The following is a 24,572-nucleotide window of genomic DNA, read 5'->3' on the forward strand; positions in this document are numbered from 1 at the left end:
CTGAAGTGGATCCAAGTAAAATAAAAATCCTTGACAACTTAAATTTTCTCTCTATTTACCATTTACTTATTGGCTCAGTTGTGAGGAATTTTGGTTTTTTATGTTGACATGTGATCCATACTGGAGGTTTTGGTCTTTGATCTTCATTAGTAAGTGTTTCAAGTCTTGTTTCTTTTAGCAAACAAAATTGTGTCATGTATTTATTGTAATTGTGAATGTAGCAAACCTGAAGCTACATTATTCTTTATATAATTCAGTTTCAGATCACATAAGTAATGTAAAATGATACAACCCTTTGCTGATTTTAAACCATGTAGTATCCTCTTCTATTTATTTTAATTTTAATTTTTTAAAATCATTTTATTGGAGGCTCATACAGCTCATATCACAATCCATCCATCCATCCATTGTATCAAGCACATTTGTACATTTGCTGCCATCATCATTTTCAAAACATTTTCTTTCTATTTGAGCCCTTGGTATCAGCTCATTTCCCTCCTCCCCCACCCTCCCTTCCTTATGAACCCTTGATAATTTATAAAATGTTTATTTTCATGTTTTATAATGACCGATGTCTCCCTTCTCCCACTTTTCTGTTGTCCACCCCCCCCTGAGAGGGGGTTATATGTAGATTATTGTGATTGGCTTCCCCTTTCTCCCCCACTTTCCCCTTACCCCCTTGGTATCACTACTCTCATTATTGGTTCTGAGTGGTTTATCTGTCCTGGATTCCATATGTTGTGAGCTGTTATCTGTACCAGTGTACATGCTCTGGTCTAGCTGGATTTGTAAGGTAGAACTGGGGTCATGATAGTGGGGAGGAGGAAGCTTTAAAGAACTAGAGGAGAGTTGTATGTTTCATTGATGCTATACTGTACCACGACTGGCTCGTCTCTTCATTGTGCCCCTTTTGTAAGGGGAATGTCCAATTGTCTACAGATGGAGTTTGGGTCTCCACTCCACTCTCCCCTCATTCTCATTGGTATGATTTTTTGTTCTATGTCTTTGATGCCTGATATCTGATCCCATTGACACCTCATGATCACACAGGCTGGTGTGCTTTTACCAGGTGGGCTTTGTTGCTTTCCAGCTAGATGGCCGCTTATTTATCTTCAAGCCTTTAAGACCCCAGACGCTATATCTCTTGATAGCCGGGCACCATCAGCTTTCTTCACCACATTTGCTTATACATAAACCCATTTTGTCTTCAGCGATCTTGTCGGGAAGGTGAGTATTACAGAATGCCAGGTTCTTAGAACAAAATGTTCTCGCATTGAGGGAGTACTTGAGTAAAGGCCTAATGTCCGTTTGCTCCTTCAATTCTTTTTTAAAAAATCATTTTATTAGGGGCTCATACGACTCATATCACAATTCATACATACATCAATTGTGTAAAGCACATTTGTACATTCATTGCCCTCATCATTCTCAAAACATTTGCTCTCCATTTAAACCCCCGGCATCAGGTCCTCATTTTTTCCCCTCCCTCCCTGTCCCCGCCCCCATGAGCCCTTGATAATTTATAAATTATTATTTTGTTATATCTTGCCCTGTCCAACATCTCCCTTCACCCACTTTTCTGTTGTCTGTACCCCAGGGAGGAGGTCACATATAGATCCTTATAATCAGTTCCCTCTTTCCAACCCACTCTCCCTCTACCCTGCCAGTATCGCCACTCACACCACTGGTCCTGAAGGGATCATCCACCCTGGATTCCCTGTTTCCAGTTGCTCCTTTAATTCTTAACATATAAATATATGTACATAGATTATTTCCTTAAATATATGTAAATATATTTACATATGTACATGCCCATATTTAGGCCTCTATAAATGCCCTTTGCCTCCTAGTTCTTTCCTCTATTTCCTTTTACTTTTCTCTTGTCCCACTATCATGTTCGGTCTTCATCCGGGTTTCAGTAATTCCTCTTGGCTACATTGCCCTTTATCAAGCCCCGCCAGGCATCCTATACCCTCCTCATCATCGGTTTTAGATCACTTGTTCCCTTGTCACTGGGTTTGTTGACACCCCCCTTCTTTTCCCTGCATTTCCCCTCTCCTGTGTTTCCCCAGAACTGTCTTCTCCTCTGGATCGTTTATCCTGCCTATCTTATCTAGATAGACATACAGAGACAATAATAAGCACAAAAACAAGACAGAGTAAAACAGAACAAAAGAAAACCAAAACAGCAGCAAACAACAAAAACGACAAAGAAAAGCCTATAAATAGTTCCAGGTCTATTTGTTGACCTTTAGGAGTGTTTTCCAGTCGAGTCTGATGGGGTGCCAAGCCCTGGCCCCAAAGTCTATTTTTGGTATTCCTCAGAGGCATCATTGCTTTGCTCCCCCTTGCTGCTCTGGTGCATGCCCTGAGTGTTTCGACCTGGTGTGGTGGAGTCAGATCAGGCACAATTCCTGGTCTTTGTCCCCATTGTTGTCCCCTGTAGCACTATGGATCAGTGAAGGATGTCTTGTCTCATGGTGGGGTTTGCCCTATGGTCCTCTCCGTGCATTGGCTGCTCTGAGCAGGAATATCATCCTGGGGCTTGGTGGTCCAAGATGTGCCCCACATTCTCTCCTTCCCTCTTCATTTGTTGCTGTGTACTCTGATCAGACTCGCCCCTCTCCCTGAGCTGTAGCTTCAGTGTTGTTCTCTAAAGTACATTCTTCTGAGGGGGCAGGGGTGGGGTGGGGTTGTGGTGGTGGTGGTGGTGGACGGAGGAGAGTGTGTGTCAACGTAATAGGGACTGGGGCGGGCCCTGTAGAACTCTCTATTGGTTTCCTGCTTCCTCTTGTTCTGTTTAAATTAAGTGTTCTGGAGTTTTTATTCCTTGCAATAGAATGCTTTTTTTTGGTATTGCTATTGTTTTATTTGTTTATTTTCATCAATTTATTGGGAGCCCTTTCAGGTATTGTAACATTCCATAGTTGAATCACATCAAGCAGTATCATACACTTGTTACCACAATCAGTTTCAAAACATTCTCCTCCTCCTTAACCAGGTTAATATCTGCTCCCCTTTATCCCCTCCCTCCCCCCTGAATGCATTTTGGTAGTCAGTAAAACACAAGTAAGCATCTTAGTATTTCTTGCTTTCAGACAAGATCCATCAGATATCAGCAATAGTATTCCTCATTCCATGTTGGTGTTGAATCTGGCTTGAATTTCTGGTAATTCCTTGTCAGTATACTACTGCAATAATTTTCATATTATCTTCAACTAAAATTTACTTGCATGTGACATTGTTTAGTAATTTCTGTTGGATTCTCTTGGATTACACTCCTTTGGAATGGACACAAATATGGATCTCTTCCCATCTGTTTCTAGGTTAGTGATCTTCCAAGTTTTTTGGCATAGACAAGTGTGCATTTCTGGTGTTGCAACTGTTTGTTGAAACAACTCAGTATTCCTTCAGTTTCTGAAGATTTATTTTTCCTCTAGTGTCTTCAGTGCCACTTGGAAGTTTTCTTCCAATATCATTAGTTCTTGATCACGTGCCACTTCCTGAGAGGGTTGAATGTTGACCAGTTCTTTTTGGTCCAGTGACTTTGTGTATTCTTTCTCTTCCATATATCCCGCATCTTTCGATATTTTGCCAATAGATTCCTGTCTTAAATGTTGCAGTTGTTCTCATTGCTTCATTTCAGCTTCAGAATTGCCAAGTGTGTTCTTTTGGTTTCCTAACTCCACTTACTCGCCTTCCATGTCATTTCACGAATCCTCAGTTTTGGGCTAATTTCCTTATTGAACCATATCACCTTTCTGGCCGTAATAAAAAAATCTGATTATTTTGTGCATTAATGACTCCATATGTGAGATGAGAATAACTCCAGCCATATGGTTCAGGTCAGGTGTGAACATGGCACATGAGCTCCATGCATACTGAGCAGTGTGGAATCCTGGTAGGGTTATGAGCATGAACTTCAGAGTCCCAGATCTGGGTTCACATCTAGATTCTGTGTGCTGGAGTAGACCCCATGGCCGTGAGTTTGATTTCAGCTTGGTATATGACTGTATGCAGGTGCACAACCCTTGCCAATCTTAGTTTTTTTCTTCTGAAAAACTAAGACGATGCAGGATTATGGTGAGGATTGGAATCTTGATTATAGAACATTTAATTTGGCTTAGCACCTAAGAGGCATGGTGATTAACTTAATTTTTTTACAGAGAAAGATTTTTTCCCTCGGATACTGTTAACTCCTTACAGCTTCCCACTTTTTATCTCAAGGAGAGGAGATGTCTGGATGTAAGCCAGAAAGGGTAGAAAAGGTTCTAGATCCCTCTCCCAAGAAAAGGGTGGGTGTACTGGACATGTCTGGTAGAGGCTGGCTTGGGAATGTGCTGGATACTAATCTGCTTTGTGTGGCAGTTATTGTTGACCAATAGGAGTAGCTGACCATGGGCAGTGATAGTCAGGTTGCTTGTTTAGTGGGAATGTTTTTCTCAACTTGTTACTTGCAAACTCAGGTTAGGTAATGTCATTCATCTTTGAATCACCAGGGCCTGGCAAATGACTTGTCCCTTAACTTGTCCTTAAATGTTTATAAAAGTGGAATTTCTTTCGGTGGCATTTAACATGTTCAAAGTATATGAGACAATAGTTTTGCCACCCTCACTTCTAAGGAGTATTTGGCTGTCCTTCTTCCAAGACATATTTTTGTTCTTCCGGCAGTGCCTGGTGTATTCCGTATTCTTCACCAACACTATATATAGAGGGATGGCTTTCAGACTGAGAGTAATACTCAAAAGGCCACAACTGATAAATACCACTTTAGTTGTTTTAGCGCCCTTGTCTCCTGGTTACCATTTTAGGCCTCTTTTTTGGACCTACGTGCATACACCATTTATTCACTCATTCCTTATCCCTCTGAGTTCCTCCCATATTCTTAATGCTTAGTAAATGCTACCTTCCTCTTTTCTCTTTCTGCCTCCTTGGTTAAATTGTGCAGCTGAGCTTCCTAGGAGCCAGAAGACCATAACTTCCTGAGACTTTTAGACCTAATATACAAAATATTTATTGTAGCTCAGATTGTTTTCTGTTATATCCCTTTTTGCTTATCTTGGCAGTCATCCTATTATTCTGTTGTCCATAGAAGAGGATAAATGATTATTTGAAAGACTGAATAAGCTGTTTAAAAAAATGATCTCTACTGCTTTATTTTTATTTGATGTACCTATTTTAGGGATATGTTAGTCTTGATTGTTTTCCTTAAGCAAAAGCTAATTTGGATCTGTTCTATAGTATTAAATGTGGTCACAAACTGTACTTTCATTTGGGCTCAAACTATTAAGAATAGTTTCTAGGTGAGGGGCCAGCCCCAATCCCAACAGCTGCCCCTCCCCCCAGAAGAATTCACTTCAGAGGACAGCACTGAAGCTACAGCTCAGGGAGAGACACGTGTCTGATCAGAGCACACAGGAGCAAATGAAGGGGGAGGAAGAGAGAGTGGAGCGTATCCTGGCCCACCAAGCCTTAAGGACAATATCCCGGCTCAGAGCAGCCAATGCACAGAGAGGATCATATGGCTGGCCCCACTATGAGAAACAATGGCTGGCCCCACTATGAGAAACAACATCCCTCACTGACCCATAACCCTACAGGGGACAACACTGGAGACACAGTGCAGGAACTGGGTCCGATCTGACCCCACCACACCGATGCAAAACACTAATGGCATGCAACAGAACATCAAGGGGAACAGAGCAAGGAAGTCCCAAGGGACAAAATAGCCTTTGGGGACAGGACGTGGCACCTCATCAGACTTGATCGGAAAACATTCCTAAAGGTCAACAAATGGATGTTGAACAATTTACAGGCTTTTCTCTTTTTTTGTCATTTTTTTGTTGTTATTTTCTTTTCTTTTGTTGCTTTGTTTTGCTCTGTCTTGTTTTTGTGCATATTATTATCTCTGAAGGTCTATCTAGATGATAGACGGGATAAACAATCTGGAGGAGAAAACAGTGGGACCAACAGTTCCCTGGGGACATGGGAGAGGGGGAGTTGGGGAAAAGGAAGTGGTGTTAACAAACCCAGGGACAAAGGAAAAAAGTGATCCAAAATCAGTGGTGAGGAGGGTGTAAGAGGCCTGGTAGGGCTTGATCAAGGGTAATGTAACCGAGAGGAATTACTGAAACCCGAATGAATGCTGAGCATGATAGTGGGACAAGAGAAAAGTAAAAAGAAATAGAGGAAAGAACTAGGAGACAAAGGGCATTTATAGAGGTCTAAATATAGGCATGTACATATGTAAATATGTTTATATATGATGAAGGGGAAATAGATCTATGTGCATATATTTATAGGTATAGTATTAAGGTAGCAGATGAACATTGGGCCTCCACTCAAGTACTCCCGCAATACAAAGATACTTTGTTCTGTTAAACTGGCATTCCATGATGCTCACCTTCCTGACATGATCACTGAAGACAAATGGGTGCATAAGCAAATGTGGTGAAGAAAGCTGATAGTGCCTGGCTATCAAGAGATATAGCATCTGGGGTCTTAAAGGCTTGAAGGTAAACAAACGACCATCTAGCTCGGAAGCAACAGAGCCCACATGGAGTAAGCACACCAGCCTGTGTGATCACGAGGTGTTGAAGGGATGTCAGGTATCAGGCATCAAAGAACAAAAAATCATATCATTGTGAATGAAGGGGAGCGTGGAGTGGGGGCCCAAGGTTCATCTGTTGGCACCTAGACATCCCCTTACAGAAGGGTTGCGGGGAGGAGATGAGCCAGTCAGGATGCAGTGTAGCAACCATGAAACATGCAACTTTCCTCTAGTTCTTAAATACTTCCTTCCCCCACTATCATGATCCTAATTCTACCATACAAATCCGGCTAGACCAGATGATGTACACTGGTACAGATAGGAACTGGAAACACAGGGAATCTAGGACAGATGATACCTTCAAGACCACTGATGAGAGAGGCGATATCAGGAGGGTGGAGGGAAGGTGGGGTGGAAAGCGGGAACCGATTACAAGGATCTACTGAAGGGAGACATTGTACAGTATAAGCCATGACAAAATAATAATAATTTATAAATTATCAAGGGTTCATGGGGGGGAGCGGGGGGAAATGAGGAGCTGATACCAAGGGCTCAAGTAGAAAGCAAATGTTTTGAGAATGATGATGCCAACAAATGTACAAATGTGCTTGACACAATGGATGGATGGATGGATTGTACAAGCCCCCAGTAAAATGATTTTTTTAAAAAGGGATCGTTTCTAGGTAATTTCCTGCAGGCTTAAGTGAAATGTGGTGGTACTAAAAAAAAAATTTCCCCTTCAGTGGCATAGCTATCATCAAAAGGTCAGTAGTTCAAACCCTCAGGAGCTCACTGCACTGTCTTCTGAAGTCTCAGAAACCCAAAGAGGCAGTTTCTACGCTGTCGTATAAGGTTACTCAACTTGCTGGCAGTCGGTGGGTTAGTTTGCTTTAGCTCTCTATTTTCAAAATATATTTGTACCTAAAATTATGAAAACACTACGTTGGGTTAAAGCTTTTTCATGAATGCTTTTCAAAAGGTCATTTTAGTATTTTAGACACATTTTTATTTTTAGAAAATGTATCTGATGAATAAAATTTACAGGTATATGTAAATAATTTTATTAGAGGATCTTACAGCTCTTATAACATTCCATATATCAATTGCATCAAGTGTATTTGTACATATGTGGCCATCATCATTTTCTAAACATTTACTTCCTATTTGAGCCCTTGGCATCAGCTCCTCTTTTTCCCCTTTCAACCCCCCGCCAACCCCTTTTATATATATATATATTTTTTCTTTAAACATTTTTTTTAATCGTTTTATTAGGGGCTCCCCTTTTATATTTTTAAAAGAAAGTTTATAGAGTCTGTGTAGACTGAGAATGTCCAACAATGGCATTCCTCCTACCACAAAATAATCTCTGTTCATTTGTACCCCAGTGAGAGTTAGGGGTGGATGGCAAGGACAAAGCCAACTCACCTAGGTATTCCTTCTGAATTTAACGTTTTAGTTCATTTAAAGGAAGTCATTCTGAAAGGCATGGGTCATATAGATTAGAGAATATTAGGGGAAAGGATATAATTTTATTTAATTAATTATGAAAATATATATCTTAAATTTGATGTATGTCATTATTATTAATGAAAATGATGACTTTGTTATGAAAAATGTCTGTAACTTTGATTTCTGGCACATCTTGCACCCATGGAGCAGCTGGTGTGTTTGAACCTGTCACTTTTGGTTAGCAGCCACCAGCTGTGGTTAGCACCAGGGTTATAGCAGGAAGCAAAGAATATGGTATTGATGTCAGAAAGTAAATTTACGTATCATGTTGTTCTGTGTTTTTACTTTTAGGACCGGAGTAGGCCCTATGACACTTTTAACTTGCACTCGTTGGAGAACTCTTTAATGGATATGATAAGGACTGATCATGAGCCTCTGAAAGGTAAACACTACCCTCCCAGTGGCCCACCAATGAGTTTCGCTGATATAATGTGGAGGAATCATTTTGCAGGTTAGGAATATTCATATGTCCATTCCTTGCTTGGTGTTTTAAACAAAAATCAGCTTTTTAATGTGATTTTGTTTGTGTTTTGTTTGTTTGTTTTTCTGTTTGCTTTGCTTTTGTAAAGCTTTGTGGAATGTGTTAAAGTTGATTTTCTTTCTTAAAATCTGGGTTTAGCTACCTAAGAGAATCGGTATTGATTGCTTTAATCAATGATGTGTTGCAGAAGCATGGCCCAGTAGCTTGAGGTCAAGGTTACAGGTTGCAGCATGAAATCAGAAGCTGTTTTCTGGATTTTTGTGCATTTGGAATCCTCAGTTGAATCTGTACACTTCATTTAAACTCAGAAAAGTATGAAATTTAGCAACTAATCTCTAAAGATCACTTCAGAAAGTGTCAAACATTCAGATTCCATTCATACTTCCTCTCTTAATATAGGGACTATATACAAACCCAAGAATAGCTGGTGACATGCTGCATTCCTGAAGCTAAAGCACGAGGAAAAGGTTTTTGTTTTAATAAGAACTACTCTTTATCCATGTTTCACCTCTACTATTTCTAAGCGTATTTTTGGATGCAAAAACTCTCCCTTTCTTTCATAAAAGGAAACTTAGAAAGATTGTAGTACAATTTCATCTCTTTATAGATATTGAATGTAAAGTTTATAGATGTCACCATATTTGTTAGTGGTGGAGCTCAGACCAGAAGCTGGTCTCTAAAATCCCCATTCTCCATACTTCCCACTTCACTCTTGTGTTTTTAAATGATTTTGCTTATTTTGTTTTGTCTTGAGACTGTACACAATAAAACATACACGAATTCAACAGTTTCTGCATGTACCTTTTAGTAGAATTGATGATGTTCTCTGGTACTGTAGCCATTTTCTGAGTTGTGCCTCCACCATTAACATATCTTCATTGCCCCCTACGACTTCTGCCGAATCCTTGAGTTGCTTTTGTCACAATGACTACTTATAAACAGCTCTTAGAGGAGCGTAATGCTCGAGGCAGACTTTTTTTTTTAACCAGTTGAGCTAAAGTGTTTGGTTTTAAAAAGACTTAGAGGGATATTTTTAGTATAAGCGTTATTATCACAGGGTAGTGCTTTCAGGAGATCGTCCAATCACCTGAATTTGAACTGCTGTTCTGTGTATTCCGAGTTTTACTCAGGATTCTTCTGTAGAATCTTTGATTAAAATATTCCGTATGGGAGCCAGGTCCATTCAGTTCTTGGGTCTTATGGCAGAGGAGGCAGTTCTGTTCATGGAGGCATTCAGCCACCCATTCCATATTCTACAAGGAGAATGTTTGAAAGTAAAATGTTTTGAGTTAAACATAAGGCAGAAAGTCACAAAAGCAGTAGTACTAGGATTTCCTATTTTTAAAGCCTCTGAAAAGTCAGGCTACATTACTGGTACTGCAGCCAGAATTTTAAGTACCAGTAGTTCTTTTTATATCTTAGAATGTTTAGGGACCCTATACATCTTAAAACAGTCTAATGGAAAATGCCTATGGTGCCTGGGTTTAAGATTTAAATATCTGGAAACTGACGTATTAGCCACAGGTATGCCCAACTTAGGTTGACTTCTATCTCCTCTGGAGTTCAGAGGTAGTTGAGTTCTTGCGGTTTTCACCAGGCCTTTCCTAGCATAGAGGGTGTCTCGCTGGAACCACCTGACTTTCCTTTCCTCAGGCCACACCAGAAATCCATTGCAGTATTTTCTAATCACCTTTATGCCTTTCTGCTCCTTTCCTTAATTTCCAGTGAAAAGAGTTATTAATATGCTATTGAGGAAATAAAGGACTTTAGGAAACATATCTTAAGACCTTAAAAAAAAAAGACCTTCAGAGATAGAGAAAAAAATCCCTCTCATTTATTCATTGTTATGTTTACTCACTGTTATCCTCTTTTTTGAGGTACAAGATAATAGGAAACAGTAATTTAAAGCATATTTCACTTGGAAGTGAGAATGGTGTTTAAAAAAAAAAAACTCCAACAAGATTCACAGAATGTTTTGTGTTTTCAGTATCATTTAAGGCTTCATTTGTGTTCTTTATCATGAATAGCTAGCTATAAAGCCTCTCCTAATTATTCTAAAATATTCAGCCCCAGTATCTTTGTGCATACCTATTTTATCTTGGACTGTCTTCTCTAAACAAAAACACTCTTTTTAGCACAAAAGATTAGGAAAGGATCTTCAATTATAATCCATAAAATAATTCTGCTAAATTTTGTGAATACTGCATTGTTTAAGCAGGAGCTATATGCCTGCTTGAGTATAGTAGCAATGTAAGGAAAGTACCTCACAAGGAGGGTAATGTGATCCCCTATTACATTGTTGATGGTCTTTTTAATCTCTGCAAGATTCTTTTTTTTGTTGTTGTTGCCCCCCCACCCCTCTCTGCAAGATTCTTTACAGGCACATAGAAATAAGTACAACCTACTGTGCTCTATTTATGGATATAATATGCCCTATAAGTTGCATGGTACTTGACCTATATATTTTTACAGCCTCAATATAGTTACAACTTCCTAGTTCATTCCACCCACAGTGATTTTCTATGAACAAACTACTTCCTCATGGTCAGTTATATCATCACGTCATTGTATAGGTAGTCCCCAACTTACAGAGGGGTTCCTTTCTGACTACTCCCTGTCAGGTCAATTATGACAGAAATCAAATACTTATTATTTTTTAACCTTTCCTTATTACTGACTTTTTATTCTCAGAGTCTTTATAAATCTCATCTTTGTCTTTAGGGGTTAACACGAGAATGATAACATCAGCAAATTCCATGCTGAAGACATTGTATGCAGTACATATTATTAAGGATAAGATGTTCAACTCCCCTCCCCACAAATCAAACAAACTGATCATCTTGTGTGCAATTAGTTGTAATTTGAGTTCATTGTAAGTTGGGCTACCTTTATTTTGGTTAGGGTGTTTGAACTTCCTGCTTCCTATTTACAACTGGCAGATATAGACATATTTATTTTTCTTTTTAAATTGTGAATTAGGTGATCATTTACAGATTAAATCAATTTTATGTTAAACAATTCATACACATTATTTTCGACTCATCCATTGTAATGCTTTCAATGTACCATTACTTCTCCCACTTCCTCCTTGCATTTCCTGCTTCTTTCTTAATCCTCTGAGTTTTATCCTTGAGTAAGTGCTACCCTTTTGATCTTAAGGGGTTGATTATTCTAACAATAGGGGAAGTGCAGTTCTAGACCTGAAGGGTGACTAAGGGATTCTTAGTCTACGTCTTAGGAGTTCCACCAGTCTATAACTGACTAGCAAGACTGGTGGTTGATGTCTTTTATGATTTTGAGTTTTGTTCCATATTTTTTACCCATTTTATCCAGGAGCTTCTAATGCAAGCCCTTTCAGAGCAATTGGCAATGGTAGCCAAGAACCATGTAGATCTTCTAATCACAGCGTTTTGGAGACTGTTTATGTGGTCCAGCAGTTCATTAGACTGTTTCCATATTCATCACTCTTCTTTCTTCTGGATGAGGAGACACCAATAGGTGCACCTTAGATGGCTAATTATGAACTTTTAAGAAACCCAGTCTTTACTCATCGAAGTAGAATGTAGAGTATTGTCTTTATGAACAACATTTTGGCGCTCTATCTTGGTATCTCCTGAGACGATGGTCTTGATCCCCTGGCCCAGACTTAAATCGTTTGATTATGTCTAAGTTTTCTTAACTTTGCCTCCTGTGTGTGTCACTACATTCATGGATAATTTGCAGCAAATACACATGTTTAAGTATTCTCTGTCAAACCTTTAAATATGATTTATAGTCCCATATATTTTGTCCTTATTATTTCTCCTCACTATGTTAATCTTAGTTATGCTAGGACTTTTTTAATGTAAATATTTTCTCACTTTAGAAAAATGGATAAAAATTCTAGAAAATTTTAGGTACCTAAAAAGTGAACACAGTGAAGTGAGCTGTAATACAAGTGGTAGTTCATTTTAAAATTGTATTCAATAAGAAATTCCTTTTATTTGATGTTTTCTTAATTCAAGGAAAAAGTTAAAGGGGAGATTACAGCAACAGGAAGTTCAGGAAGTAATGACACTTCTATTTGAGTAAAATAAATAAACTTTAGTAGTTTTTAAATCATGTTTGGACTGTACTAGGTCAACCTTGAAGATATTTATAGGAATTTTAAAAAGAACTACCTCCTCCATCATGATAAAAATATCATGTAATGTATAGGAAATATCAAACTAAGCTTTCTTCAGAGCACACTGAAGAGGTCTTCTGCAGTATTAGCAGATCACAGATGTCTTAGTTATATAAAAAACAGACTGATTTATTTATTTTTGACTCTTACAGAATTCAAACTATAGTTCTTAGATGTTAACAGTGTACCATCAGAATAATTACCTATTGTCTCTGACCATATCTGCACTCTTCCTTTTGTTTGGGAGAGGGAGTATTTAAGAAGGATGGTGAACTAATTAAAATGGTTCTTATTCCTTTTTGAAAGATAGAAATACTTGGGCAGAATGAGACCTGGACCAGAGGAATTATTCTCTGCTGTCTCTCACTTCTTGTGTCTTGAGAGGATTTGGTGGCTCTAGGAGAGTTGGGAGGACTCAGAACCCTGATGGCACAGTGTTTAAGTGCTTAGCTGCTAATCTAAATGTTGTAGTTTGAACCCATCAGCCCCTCCATGGGAGAAAGATAAGGTAGTGGTGTCAACAGGATCAGGTATCAAAAGATCCAAAAAAACAATGATATTGATGTGAATGAGGAGAGTTGGAGTGGAGACCCAAAGCCCATCTGTAGACGATTGGACATATCCCTACAGGAGGGTTACCAGGAAGGGACAATTCAATCAGGGTGAACAATAGTGGGAATAGCGGTATCATGAGGGTAGGGGGATGGTGGGGGCAGGAGGGGGCTGTCAGGCGAGGAGGGGAAGAAAGAGGGAGCCCATCACAAGGTTGTATATATAGCCCACCTCCCAGGGGGATGAATAACAGACATGTGGGTGAAGGGAGACAACAAACAGTGTAAGACACAAAATAACAACAACAATATATAAATTGATCAAGAATTCATGAGAGTGGGAGAATGGGGGAGGAAGGGGAAAAAAGAGGAGCTGATACCAAGGGCTCAAGTAGAAAGAAAATGTTTTGGAAATGTTGATGGCAGCATATTTACAGTATGCTTAATACAATTGAAGTATGGATTGTTATAAGATTTGTAAGAGCCCCCCCCCAACAAAATGATTAATAAAAAAACAAAAAGAAGAAAGTGTCGTAAAATTGATTGTGGTGATGGTTGCACAAATCTTCTTAATATGAATGATTTAATTGTATGATATGTAACGTATATGTCAATAAAACTATTTTTAAAAAGGTAATGTACATCTGAAAACCCTGTGAAGCAGTTCTACTTTGTCCGAAAGGGTTGCTGAGTCAGAATTGACTCCGAGGAAATGCATTTTGTTTGTTTGTTTGTTTGTTTTTGTTTGGACTTTGACATGGCTTTGCCATAGAGGTAGAATAAGAGATAAGGAAAAAGACTAATGCTTACTGCTGTCCCCAGATTTGGCACTAATGATTATGGTTCACCTAGCCACTATGAAAACCAAGAGACATTAGATTTGATTAATTATACTCTGTCTTAGGAATAATATTCAGCAGACAAATGATTGAAAGAGAGGGTTAATAAGGATATACCAACCACAGTGCACTGTGGGGAATAGGTGGTCTTGGCAAGCAAGGTTACTTCCCTGGCTGGGGAAGCACAATACAGCAGGCATCTAGGCAAGAGCCTTTCCTTCATCCCGTACAATTTTCCCTTTAGAACAGAAGTGAAGACCAGGCTGACTACTTGGGGGTTGTATCTGATGAAACTTTTTTATATATTTGAATTTGTTTTCTCTTCACCATTCGTGAAACTGAGATTTGAAAAACGAAAAGAGCAGGTGTCAATTGAGAACTTATTATATTGAAGAGTCTGTTTTTCAAGTGTATCCTGCAAGGTTTTATAAAAAAAAAAAAAAAAAAAGAGCAATTTTCCAATTTAAATTGAAGAGAAACTTGGAAGCAATAGATGTCACTCTTTTGGTTGCTAGAGGGTCATTTTCCTATTCATATAATTTTAAAGTATGAAGGTTTTCCCAAAATAGGCTCTCTTTTGTGAAATATTGAGCTCCACTTGTTTTAGAAAGTATGCCCTCATTACAGTTTTACTTTTAATAAACTTCCAGAAAAATAAACTGTCCCTTTATATTTACTTCTGTAGCTTGAATTAGTGCTCCGGTTCAGCCCCTGTTAGTTTGTCTTGTGTAAGCTAGCAGTTCTACAAACTGTTAAAGAGACAGGTTCTGAGTCAGCAAAAAAGTACCTATTCTTTCTTAAGAGCAGGAGGACAGTAGATAGAAATAGAATGAAAAAAGACACCTACTATTAATTTGCATTGCAACAATCCTTTAAATATGGCATTATAATCACATATAATTTTTAAAGAAAAAGATTATGCCTAGATAGTACCTGAAAGAATTCCATTTTATTTTGTCTTGAGTGAAACCTGGAATGAGGAAATTGAGGCAAAAAAGGAAATAATAGCTAGCTGAAAAATACCCACTACTAGAATGTGAAGAAACTAGGATTTGACTTTAAGTCTAACCCCACAGCTTTTGTTTATGGATAATTTAAGATGTGTTTAAAATACTACAGTATCAAAGTTTTATCATTTTTACTTAAAAGTGATTTTTATATATTTTACTGTATTCTACATATAGTAACATTATAGATCAAATACATCACTAACTTCTTAGAGAAAGTTTGTGTATAATTAAATCTAATAGAATATGAATTTTGCCTATAGCCCTTTTTGGAACACAACACACACATTTGCTTATGTGAAGCTCTCTGAAGTACTTGACCTTTTAGAGCATCAGTAATTACCTATCAAATAACATTTTGCTGAAGTGAGAATTTGACTTTCATACCCTATTTTTCCAAAATTGTCGTTTTTTATTTGGGATATAGGAAAGTACAGGTTTTACTTCAACTCTGAAACCCTAAATAACAGTAGAGGTACATTTTTATAAGACACATTTTATATGAATGTTAGTTGCACTTATAAGACTGAGTTTTCCATCTGAATTGCCATATGTAAGTTTATTTCTTAGCTTCTCTCCATTCCTTCTTACTCCCCTTTCAGGCTCCATGCAGTGGAGAAAGTGGGACACGATCTCACAGTTCTACAGCATCCTTTAAATCAGTACAACGAAGTATGCCTTGCAGTTTTCGAAGCCTTCTATTTACACTGTACTTAAAGATAACTAGCTGACAGGAACAATTTAAAAATAGCAGACCATGGACAGGTGACAAAATGTCATGCCGGCAGCACCAGACTGCATTAACAAAAATCACCAGATGTCACACACTTGATTCTATTTTCACAGCTGATTAAACAACAGTATTTGTTGAAAGGGAAAAAAAAGAAATGGCCTAATCTGAAGCTAGCTTAAGGAAGCCATACATTGTTTTACAAAAATATATACTTATTTGTAGAAAAAGTTCAATTATATGTAGGTAACCAATTCTGATGGGTCTGCTATGGACCCAGAATTTCTTTTACAATCTTTTGTTGATAGCTTTGATACAGAGACAAGTTACAGTCACAAAGGCCAACAGAATTACGAAGAATATCAGGAAAGGTAAAAAGGGTAGTGTTATATTGATCTACAAAACACTGCAAAGACTCTTGTTTGGCTGCATCTTAATAAAGACTGGGCTGGAACTAATCAGTGTGGAATAAAAGATCCAAAACCCAAATCCACTCCGACTCATAGCAGTCCTAGATAGGGTTTCTGAGGCTGTACATTTATGTAGTAGCAGACAGCCTCATCTTTGCCCCCTCGGGTGGTGGTTGACATCCACCAGCCACCCTGCCTTGTACTGAGAGGGACATTTAAGTTTGGGAAGACGAGCCATTCCTGACCATACAAATACTATTGATTGATGTGGTAGTTATAACCTATGTAACTCCTTTATCTTAAATATTATAGACATAATATAAAAGAACTTGAATGAAGATAAACTACATGTGAATTTCCTTGGGTTACCGTTTATTACTCTAGTATGTTTTAAGAGGATTCCTAATGTTTTAGGAATTATACCGTCTTTTGAATGAGACTTTGTATATGCCATTTCCTTACATTCTGATGGGCAGTGATTTTGAACTGTTGATGGCTTTCTAGGTCGATTTTCTGACTATTTACTGTTAAGCTTATATGCTCTAGAATATAATAAAAGTTGGTTAAGAGCAAGTCACATCTAATTTTTATGCATATAGTACTGGTGATAATGAGCCCAGATAAGTCTCAATTATTTAAAAGTAATGAAGGAGAGAACATTGATATAGCTAATTCAAACAATGTAATTTCTCTCAGCTGAGCTAAGATTTTATTCAGATGACAAACTTTTCAGTAGCAAGTTTCTATAAGCGCGATGATAGCAGATAGCACTCATTATATATGGTGTAGACTATAATCTTAAGGAACTCTATAAATATTACTTAGGAGCTAAACAAATAAAAAGCACCTAGAAAATTACATATATAGATACATTGTTGTTAAACAGTGATGGAGTTTTTGAAACTTCTAATAATTGGATTCTAGTAAATATGAAAATATATGAGATGTGTAAAATTAAAATAGGCCATTTCTTTGCTTAGGAGAGAATTCTTTAGTAATATGATGATTTTCTATTGAAAATATATGCTAAAAAGTTTTACTGTATTACAAATACTGCAGAATGATTTTCATAAAACTGCAGGTAGGTATACTATTTTCTAATGAGGCTTAAAATTATAAACACTAATTTTTAAAAAATCCCTTCATGGTAAAATTAGACCAATTTCATCAGAATTTATAAGATCATTTCCCCCCCGATTTAAAAATACAACCCAAACCCCAAAATAAAAATTACCTTATACTTTTCAGGATTGTGTTTTTTTCTTATCCTGCAATATGAGATGACTTTTCACTCAGTCATTTTAATTACTGTGACTCGAGGATCTTCAGAAGATTAAATGGCTTTGTCTAGGTGAACTTCCTTACTAGGAATTCATGCGTTTCCCTTTTTATTTGAGGCCAATGCTCTGTTTGTCCACCGTGATGCTTTGCTTTGGGACCAGAAAAGTTTGATAATGCTGTCCACCTTCAGCCCTCCAAAAAAGAGTTTACTACTAAACAAGTAAATGACTTTTGAAACTATATGCAACTATTGTGTAAGTCAGTCTTTTCTGCTATATCACCAGTTCTTCCTGCACCACTCCACAAAAAACTACAATCCCTCCTGTGCACCATGCTCCCCTAAATACTTAAATACATTTGTTTACTTTTTATACAATGGTAGTGAAATAAGTTAGCATTGTTCTGAGAAGTTCATCATAATCTTTGACATAATTGGACATTAAACCTGGCTGAGCCAGGTTCATAGGTACTAACTTTATACCAAAGCATTGTTTCAATAACAAATTCTAAAAAATCATTTTATTGGGGGCTTGTACAGTTCTTGTCACAATCCATCCATCCATCCATGGTGTCAAGCACATTTGTACGTATGTTGTCATCATCATTCTCAAGTTTCTTTCTACTAGAGCACTTGGTATCAGCTCATTTCCCCTCTCTCCCACATTCCCTCCCTTACGACCCCTTAATAATTTATTTAAAAAAAACACTTTTTCATGTGTTACACCGACTGCTGTCTCCCCTCACCCACTTTTCTGTTGTCTGTGCCCCTGGGAGGGGTTATATGTAGATCATTATGATCCATCCACCCCATACCCTCCCACCCCCGCACTTTCCCCTTACCCTCCTGGTATTGCTACTCTCATTATTGGCCCTGAGGGATTTATCTGTCCTGGATTCCCTGTGTTTCCAGTTCTTATCTGTACCCGTGTACATGCTCTGGTCTAGTTGGATTTATAAGATAGAATTGGGGTCATGATACTGTGTGTGGGGGGCAGCAATAAAGAACTAGAGGAAAGTTGTGTGTTTCATTGGTGCTATACTGCACCCTGACTAGCTCATTTCTTCCTCGTGACCCTTTTGTAAGGGGATATCCAGTTGTCTAGAGATGGGCTTTGTGTCTCCACTCTGCCCTCCCCTTTATTCACATGGATATGATTTTTTAATTCCAGGTCAACTATTTTTTCTAATAACTTTTTAAAAAAAGAATTGGTCAAGAAAATTTAGTAAGTTTGTTTTCATTTATATGAAGAGACTGTTTCATTTTCCTTTGATACATCTACCTCCTTCTCCCAGATAACTAATAAGAAAATGCAACTTTGTGCATATTTCACTCTTACCCTTGAAAAAGATTAGTTGAAACATCTCATCTAGCACACATTATCTTCCGGAGGCCATGTCCAAAGTCAGAGAACTAGTTAGGGGTAGGATTGGTGTAAGAAACATAGGCTCTTAGGCTGTTGTTCCCCCGCTGTGTATATTAGATACTTTTTAACCATCTTTTCTCCAGTTGCCATTGTGATAATGGTGCATTTTTAAAAACTTCTTATTGTGAATTAGATGAAGGTTTTTAAATAGCTTAAATAGATCATCCATTGTATTTTTTTCTGTCTTTTTAAACTTTTTGTGTATTAGGTGAAGGTTTACAGAGCAAATAATATTTTACATTCAACAAGCCATATACATTTTTAAAAATTCGTACATACTCTGATTCAACTCATACATTATGATCAGTTCAGTGTACCATCACTTATCTTACTTCCTCCCTGTGCTTTCCTGTTTCCAGTCTTCTTCCTTTCCTAACCCCCTGAACTTTTTCCTTAAGTAAATGTTGCCTTTTTTTATCTTAAATAGTTGATTCTTCTAACATGGGGGTGAGTTCAGTTCCAGACCTGAAGGGTGACTAAGGGCAATGGTCTTGGGGGTTCTGCCAGTCTTTATCGACCAGTAAGTCTCTTTTATGATTTTTGAGATCTGCTGCACATTTTTCTCTCACTTCATCTGGGACCTCCTAATGTGATCCCTTTCAGAGTAGTAGCCTGGTATTTGCTTCTAGTCTCAGGGTTGTAGAGACTGATTTTTGTGTGGTCTATTTGATCCATTGGACTAAGTGATTCCATATGTCTTTCAATTTTCAATATTCTTCTTCACTCTGGACAGGGAGAGATCAATTGTTGCACCTTAGATAGTTGCTACCAAGCTTATAAGACCCTAATCACTACTCACCCAAATAGCACGTAAAACATTGTGAGTTATGTTATGCTGATTTATTTTGATGTCCCCAAGATAGAGTGCATTTTCAGCCTTGAAAAAAACTTGATCTGTTTATTCCCTCGAAACTTCAAGTGTATATATGTATGTATGTATGTGTGTGTGTGTATATATATACACATATATATATTTCTTTAAAAGTTTTTTTGTTTTTGCTGCTTTAATTTGAAGGGCAGTATGGACTGTTGTGTGATTGGACTGTTTAAGTCAGAGAGTTGGCATGTTTATATTGGAATGCGGAAGATATATTAAAATTTTAGACTTACAGAAGCTTCTTAAAATTTTTTTTAATTTGTTGAAACTTTGGCTTTGTTGTAAGACTTTTCATGTGTATGTTTATGACTTGATTTAAAAACTTATAACTGCTTGGCCGTGCTAACATTGCTGTAGATTAATCTGTTTTAGTTTGTTTGTAATATTCATATTTTATACTGTTGTTTTTTAATTTTATACTGTTCTTGAAATGATTAAGTTAATATATTTTCTATGTGCTTAAAATAAAATTATTTTCTTTATAGGACGCATGGGAATAAATTTCCATCATCCAGGAACAGATAATATTATGGCACTTAACAGTAAGTCTTCATATGAAATCTTTTATAAAATAAGTAGCCAATTTGGCAATATGTGGTTTGTAGTTTTATTTCATGTTTTTGTTTCTACATTCTTCATGGTTCATGACATTTCATTTTTCCACTGAGATCAGTATAAACCATTACTCTATACAGTGGTTCATCAGGTGTCCCTGGACAAGTAGCGCAGTATCACTTATAGTATAGCTTATTAAAAAAGCAAATTCTCAGACCAAGTACTCTAGACCTAACAATCATTTTAAGAGTGGGCACCCAGAAATTGTGTTAAGTAGTCTTGATGGTGATTCTGAAACAGGCTAAAGTTTGAGAATTGTTCCTATATCCAGGGGTTGACAAACTATGGCTCCCTAGGCTCAATCTGGTCTCCTGTCTGTTATAAATAAAGTTTTATTGGAACACAGGCATACCCATTCATTTTCATGGTATCTGAATACTTTTTTTTTTAATGACTGCATTTCACCACAGTGGCAGAGGTCATAAAGCCTAAACAATTTTGTAGCTTTTTACAGAAGATATTTGCTAATCCTTGCTCTATCCAGTGTTTTCCAAAGTGGGTAATACCACCCCCTGAGGGTGCTAGAACAATCCAGGGGGGTTGCAAAAGCAGATACCTACACTTTATCCCAGATTATGGATTATAGTACAAAAGTCTTTAATTGCATGGGGGGACCAATGCTGAGTAATTTTTTCTGAAAAGGAGTTAACTGAGCTAAATACGTTTGAAACCTCTGCTGTATTCCATTGGGATAAGGAAAGGAAAAAGAAAGATGACATGAAAAAGGAGAGGGACAGAATACCAACAATGAAGTCAATTTATACATAATCGGGATTTTCTCATTGTGGTATGTAGCCCTTAGGTATTTCAAGCAGGATATCCCAGGGGTTCCATTATTGCAATTTGTGTAAAGTAGATGTTATCAGCTTTGCAGCTTAGAAACCATTTTATCAATATAATTATTGGATCAAGTTTTAGGGCCTCACAAGTTCATTAAGCAGAAAGCCATTATATAAATTAGCACTGGAAGACATATCTGACTGAGCTAGCATCCCTTCTCCGTGTGTATAAATGAAATGACTAGAATGAACCAGAAACTCTCCAAAGGCACTGCCGGAGAGTCTGCTCTGATTCATAGCCACCCTATTGAGTAGAACTGCCCCTGAGGATTTCCCAGGCAGTAGATTTTTTTTTTAATTAAAAGATCATTTTATTGGGGGTTCTTGCAACTCTTACTACAATTCATACATCAATTGTATTAGACATATTTGTACATATATTGCCATCTTTCTTTTCTAGACATTTACTTTCTATTGAGCCCTTGATCAGCTCCTCTTTTCTCCATCCTACCCCCCAATGTCATGGCCCCTTGATAGATTATAAATTATTATTATTTTCATATCTCACACCAACCGTTGTCTCCCTAACCCTCTGATTTCTGTTGTTCTTCCCCCTGGAGCTGGTGTGTGGTTATGTGCCAGTTGTTGCCATCACTTCCCCCTTCCTCCCCTTCTCTCCCTACACTTTTGGTTTTGCTATTTCCATTCCTGTTGCTGGATTCCGTGTGTCATGAGCTTTATTTCTTTATGGGAGCAAAAAGTCTCATCTTTATCCCACTAAGCCAGCAAGGCTCCTTGTAAATGGACATTCCACAAAAAACAAACACACCGCTGTCAATGTTGACTTAAAGCATCCATATTCAAACTATTGATCTCTCAAGATTTAAATTTTCTCCCCTATCAAATGAGTCACATGTTGTCTTTTTTCAAGTGCTCAGCTACTAACTGAGAGTTTGGGAGTTTGAAACCCATTTAGTGGTTGAGCCAGGAGAAAAACCAAGTGATCTGCTTCCATAAAGATTACCACCAAAAAAGATCATATAGGACGCTTCTGCTCTATTACGAGAGATCCTTCTGAGCTGGAGTTGACTCAGTAACACCCAACAGCAATTTTTCTTTCTTGAAGTAAATAGATTGAGGTGGGGATTAATAAATGAACCGTTTAGCCTGTTGAGCTTCAACAATAATTACATTGTCAAAATGCTTAAGTTCCATGAAGAAGGTTAGAGGACTGACTCTAAAAGTACTGTTGATGTCTTCTGGAAGACAGAAAATGAAGCAGAGGATAGTATATAAACTATGGAAAACACAGTAATTGTCAGTAAACTGACAGGTATGTAGGGTGTAGAAAACCTGACAAGGTTTGCATAAAGCCAAAATATTTATTTTTGTTGTTGTTCAAGACTGTGAATCTAGTAAGAATGAACAGATCACCTTTTGAAAAGGAACCTAAGAAACACACCTAAGTTTTTACTTTGCCCCAAATATTTAGGTTGTCAAGTATTATAAAATATAGAAAAAGAAGTAGAGGAAAGAAACTGTGATCCAACAATAACACCTACCTCTTGTCAATATTTCCAGAATAAAGTTATGAAGTAATATACCCCTTCATTTAAAAGGATAGTATAAATTTTTTTAAAATTAAAAAATGGATGGTATAACTTTATTAATTTTTAATACTAACATCTATTACTGTTTCATTAGCTTTACTTCACACCAAAGCACTAGTTTTTATAGCATATATTTTAAAATTTTTCTTGTTGGAAGAGAAGGAACCTATTAAGAAGGCTTCTAGCTACCTACATAGTAGTGGCTCCATTAGCTATATTTGTTTAATACAAACAGTAGCTTGTTGGTTGAGTTGTTTTTTGTTTTATTTTTAACACTAGAATTGAGTTTGGCAGCTGTGGACTTTTATAGGATAGATGCTTGCGGAAAAAAAAAAAAAATAGTGCGCAAGGGGCCATATCTAACCTTCTTTGGCTTCCTTACTGCCACAAACTAAAAATCAGATATCCCTCCATCAACCATCTTTCTGACACCAACACTCTCCCATAATCCTCTACCTGGCTGTTGGGTTTTATAATTTGTTGAAATGGCCACAAAGAACTCACAGATAATGCTGACAATTACCGTATATACTCATGTATAAGCCGAGTTTTTAGCACTTTAAAAAAAATACTTTTATTGGGGGCTCTTACATCTCTTATCACAATCTATACATTCATCCAGTGTGTCAAGCACATTTGCACATATGCCGCCATCATCATTTTCAAAGCATTCTCTTCCCACTTGAGCCCCTGATATCCCCCTCCCTCCCCAGTCCGCCCTCCCTCACAAACCCTTGATAAGTTATAGATTATAATTTTCATATCTTACAGTGTCCTCCATCACCCCGCACCCACTTTTCCATTATTTGCCCCCCTGGGAGGAGGTTCTAGATTGATCCTTGTAATCGATTCCCCCTTTTCTTCCCCCACTCTTCCCTAATCCTCCTGGTATCTCTACTCTTCTTGTTGGCCCTGAGGGGTTTATCTGTCCTAGATGCCCTGTGTCAAGGCTCTTATCTGTAGTGGGGTGCATGCTGTGATATAATCCAATTTTTAAGGTAGAGTTGAAGTCATGATAGTGGGGTGAAGGAAGCACCAAAGAGCTAGAGGAAAGTTGTGTGTTTCATTGGTGCTATACTGCACCCTGACTGGCTCATCTCTTCCCTGTGACCCCTCTGTGAGGGGATGTCCAATTGTCTACAGATGGGCACTGGGTCTCCACTCCATGCTCCACCCCTCACCCCCATTCACCTTGGGTATGGTTTTGTTCTGGGTCTCAGATGCCTGATAACTGATCCCATTGACACCTCATGATCACACAGGTTGGTGTGCTTCTTCCATGTGGGCTTTGTTGCATCTCAGCTAGATGGACGGTTATTTATCTTCAAGCCTTTAAGACCTCAGATCCTTTCTTCACCACATTTGCTTATGCACCCATTTTGTCTTTAGCGATTGTGTTGTGAAGGTTCAGCACATTTTTTAAAGCAGTTTTTGTGGTAAAATTAGGTGCCTCCACTGATATTTGGGCTGGCTTATACCCTAGTATATATGGGTTTCTTAGAGAAGTTAGCTCATTACTTTAAGTGAAAATTATTTCTCAGCCAGCAGGCAAGTCTCATCCTCAGCCTCTCAGTCACATTAGTCCTTTGTTCTCTGCCTCCTTGGGCTAGGAAGCCCATGTGCTGTTCTACCTCAAAATGTCAGTCTTTGTGCTGCTTCTCTGCTTTGTCTCCTGGTCTCCTTGCCTTGGTTTCTGGTGCCTTTGAACTTGGCCTCTGCCACTTTAGACAGAGATCTTAAACAT

The 24,572-nt window shown here is 37.8% G+C and overlaps 1 protein-coding gene across 6 annotated transcripts in view; it reads left to right on the forward strand.

Annotated features, from left to right (window-relative positions):
• The window catches only part of CPEB3 (cytoplasmic polyadenylation element binding protein 3), a 228,921-nt gene that overhangs the window by 85,642 nt on the left and 118,707 nt on the right, over positions 1–24,572 (forward strand). For 5 of the 6 annotated variants that reach the window (XM_045291574.1, XM_004701075.2, XM_013004262.2 and 2 more), the window contains 2 exons: positions 8,351–8,510; positions 20,310–20,366. In XM_045291574.1, the coding sequence (XP_045147509.1) occupies positions 8,351–8,510; positions 20,310–20,366 (217 nt within the window). The remainder of the gene's footprint in view (positions 1–8,350; positions 8,511–20,309; positions 20,367–24,572) is intronic. The other variant, XM_030885933.2, reaches the window with a different exon arrangement.

The sequence above is a fragment of the Echinops telfairi genome, unplaced genomic scaffold (assembly GCF_000313985.2).
Source record: "Echinops telfairi isolate 266 unplaced genomic scaffold, ASM31398v2 ScPeMD7_70;HRSCAF=299, whole genome shotgun sequence".
Lineage (NCBI taxonomy): Eukaryota > Metazoa > Chordata > Mammalia > Afrosoricida > Tenrecidae > Echinops > Echinops telfairi.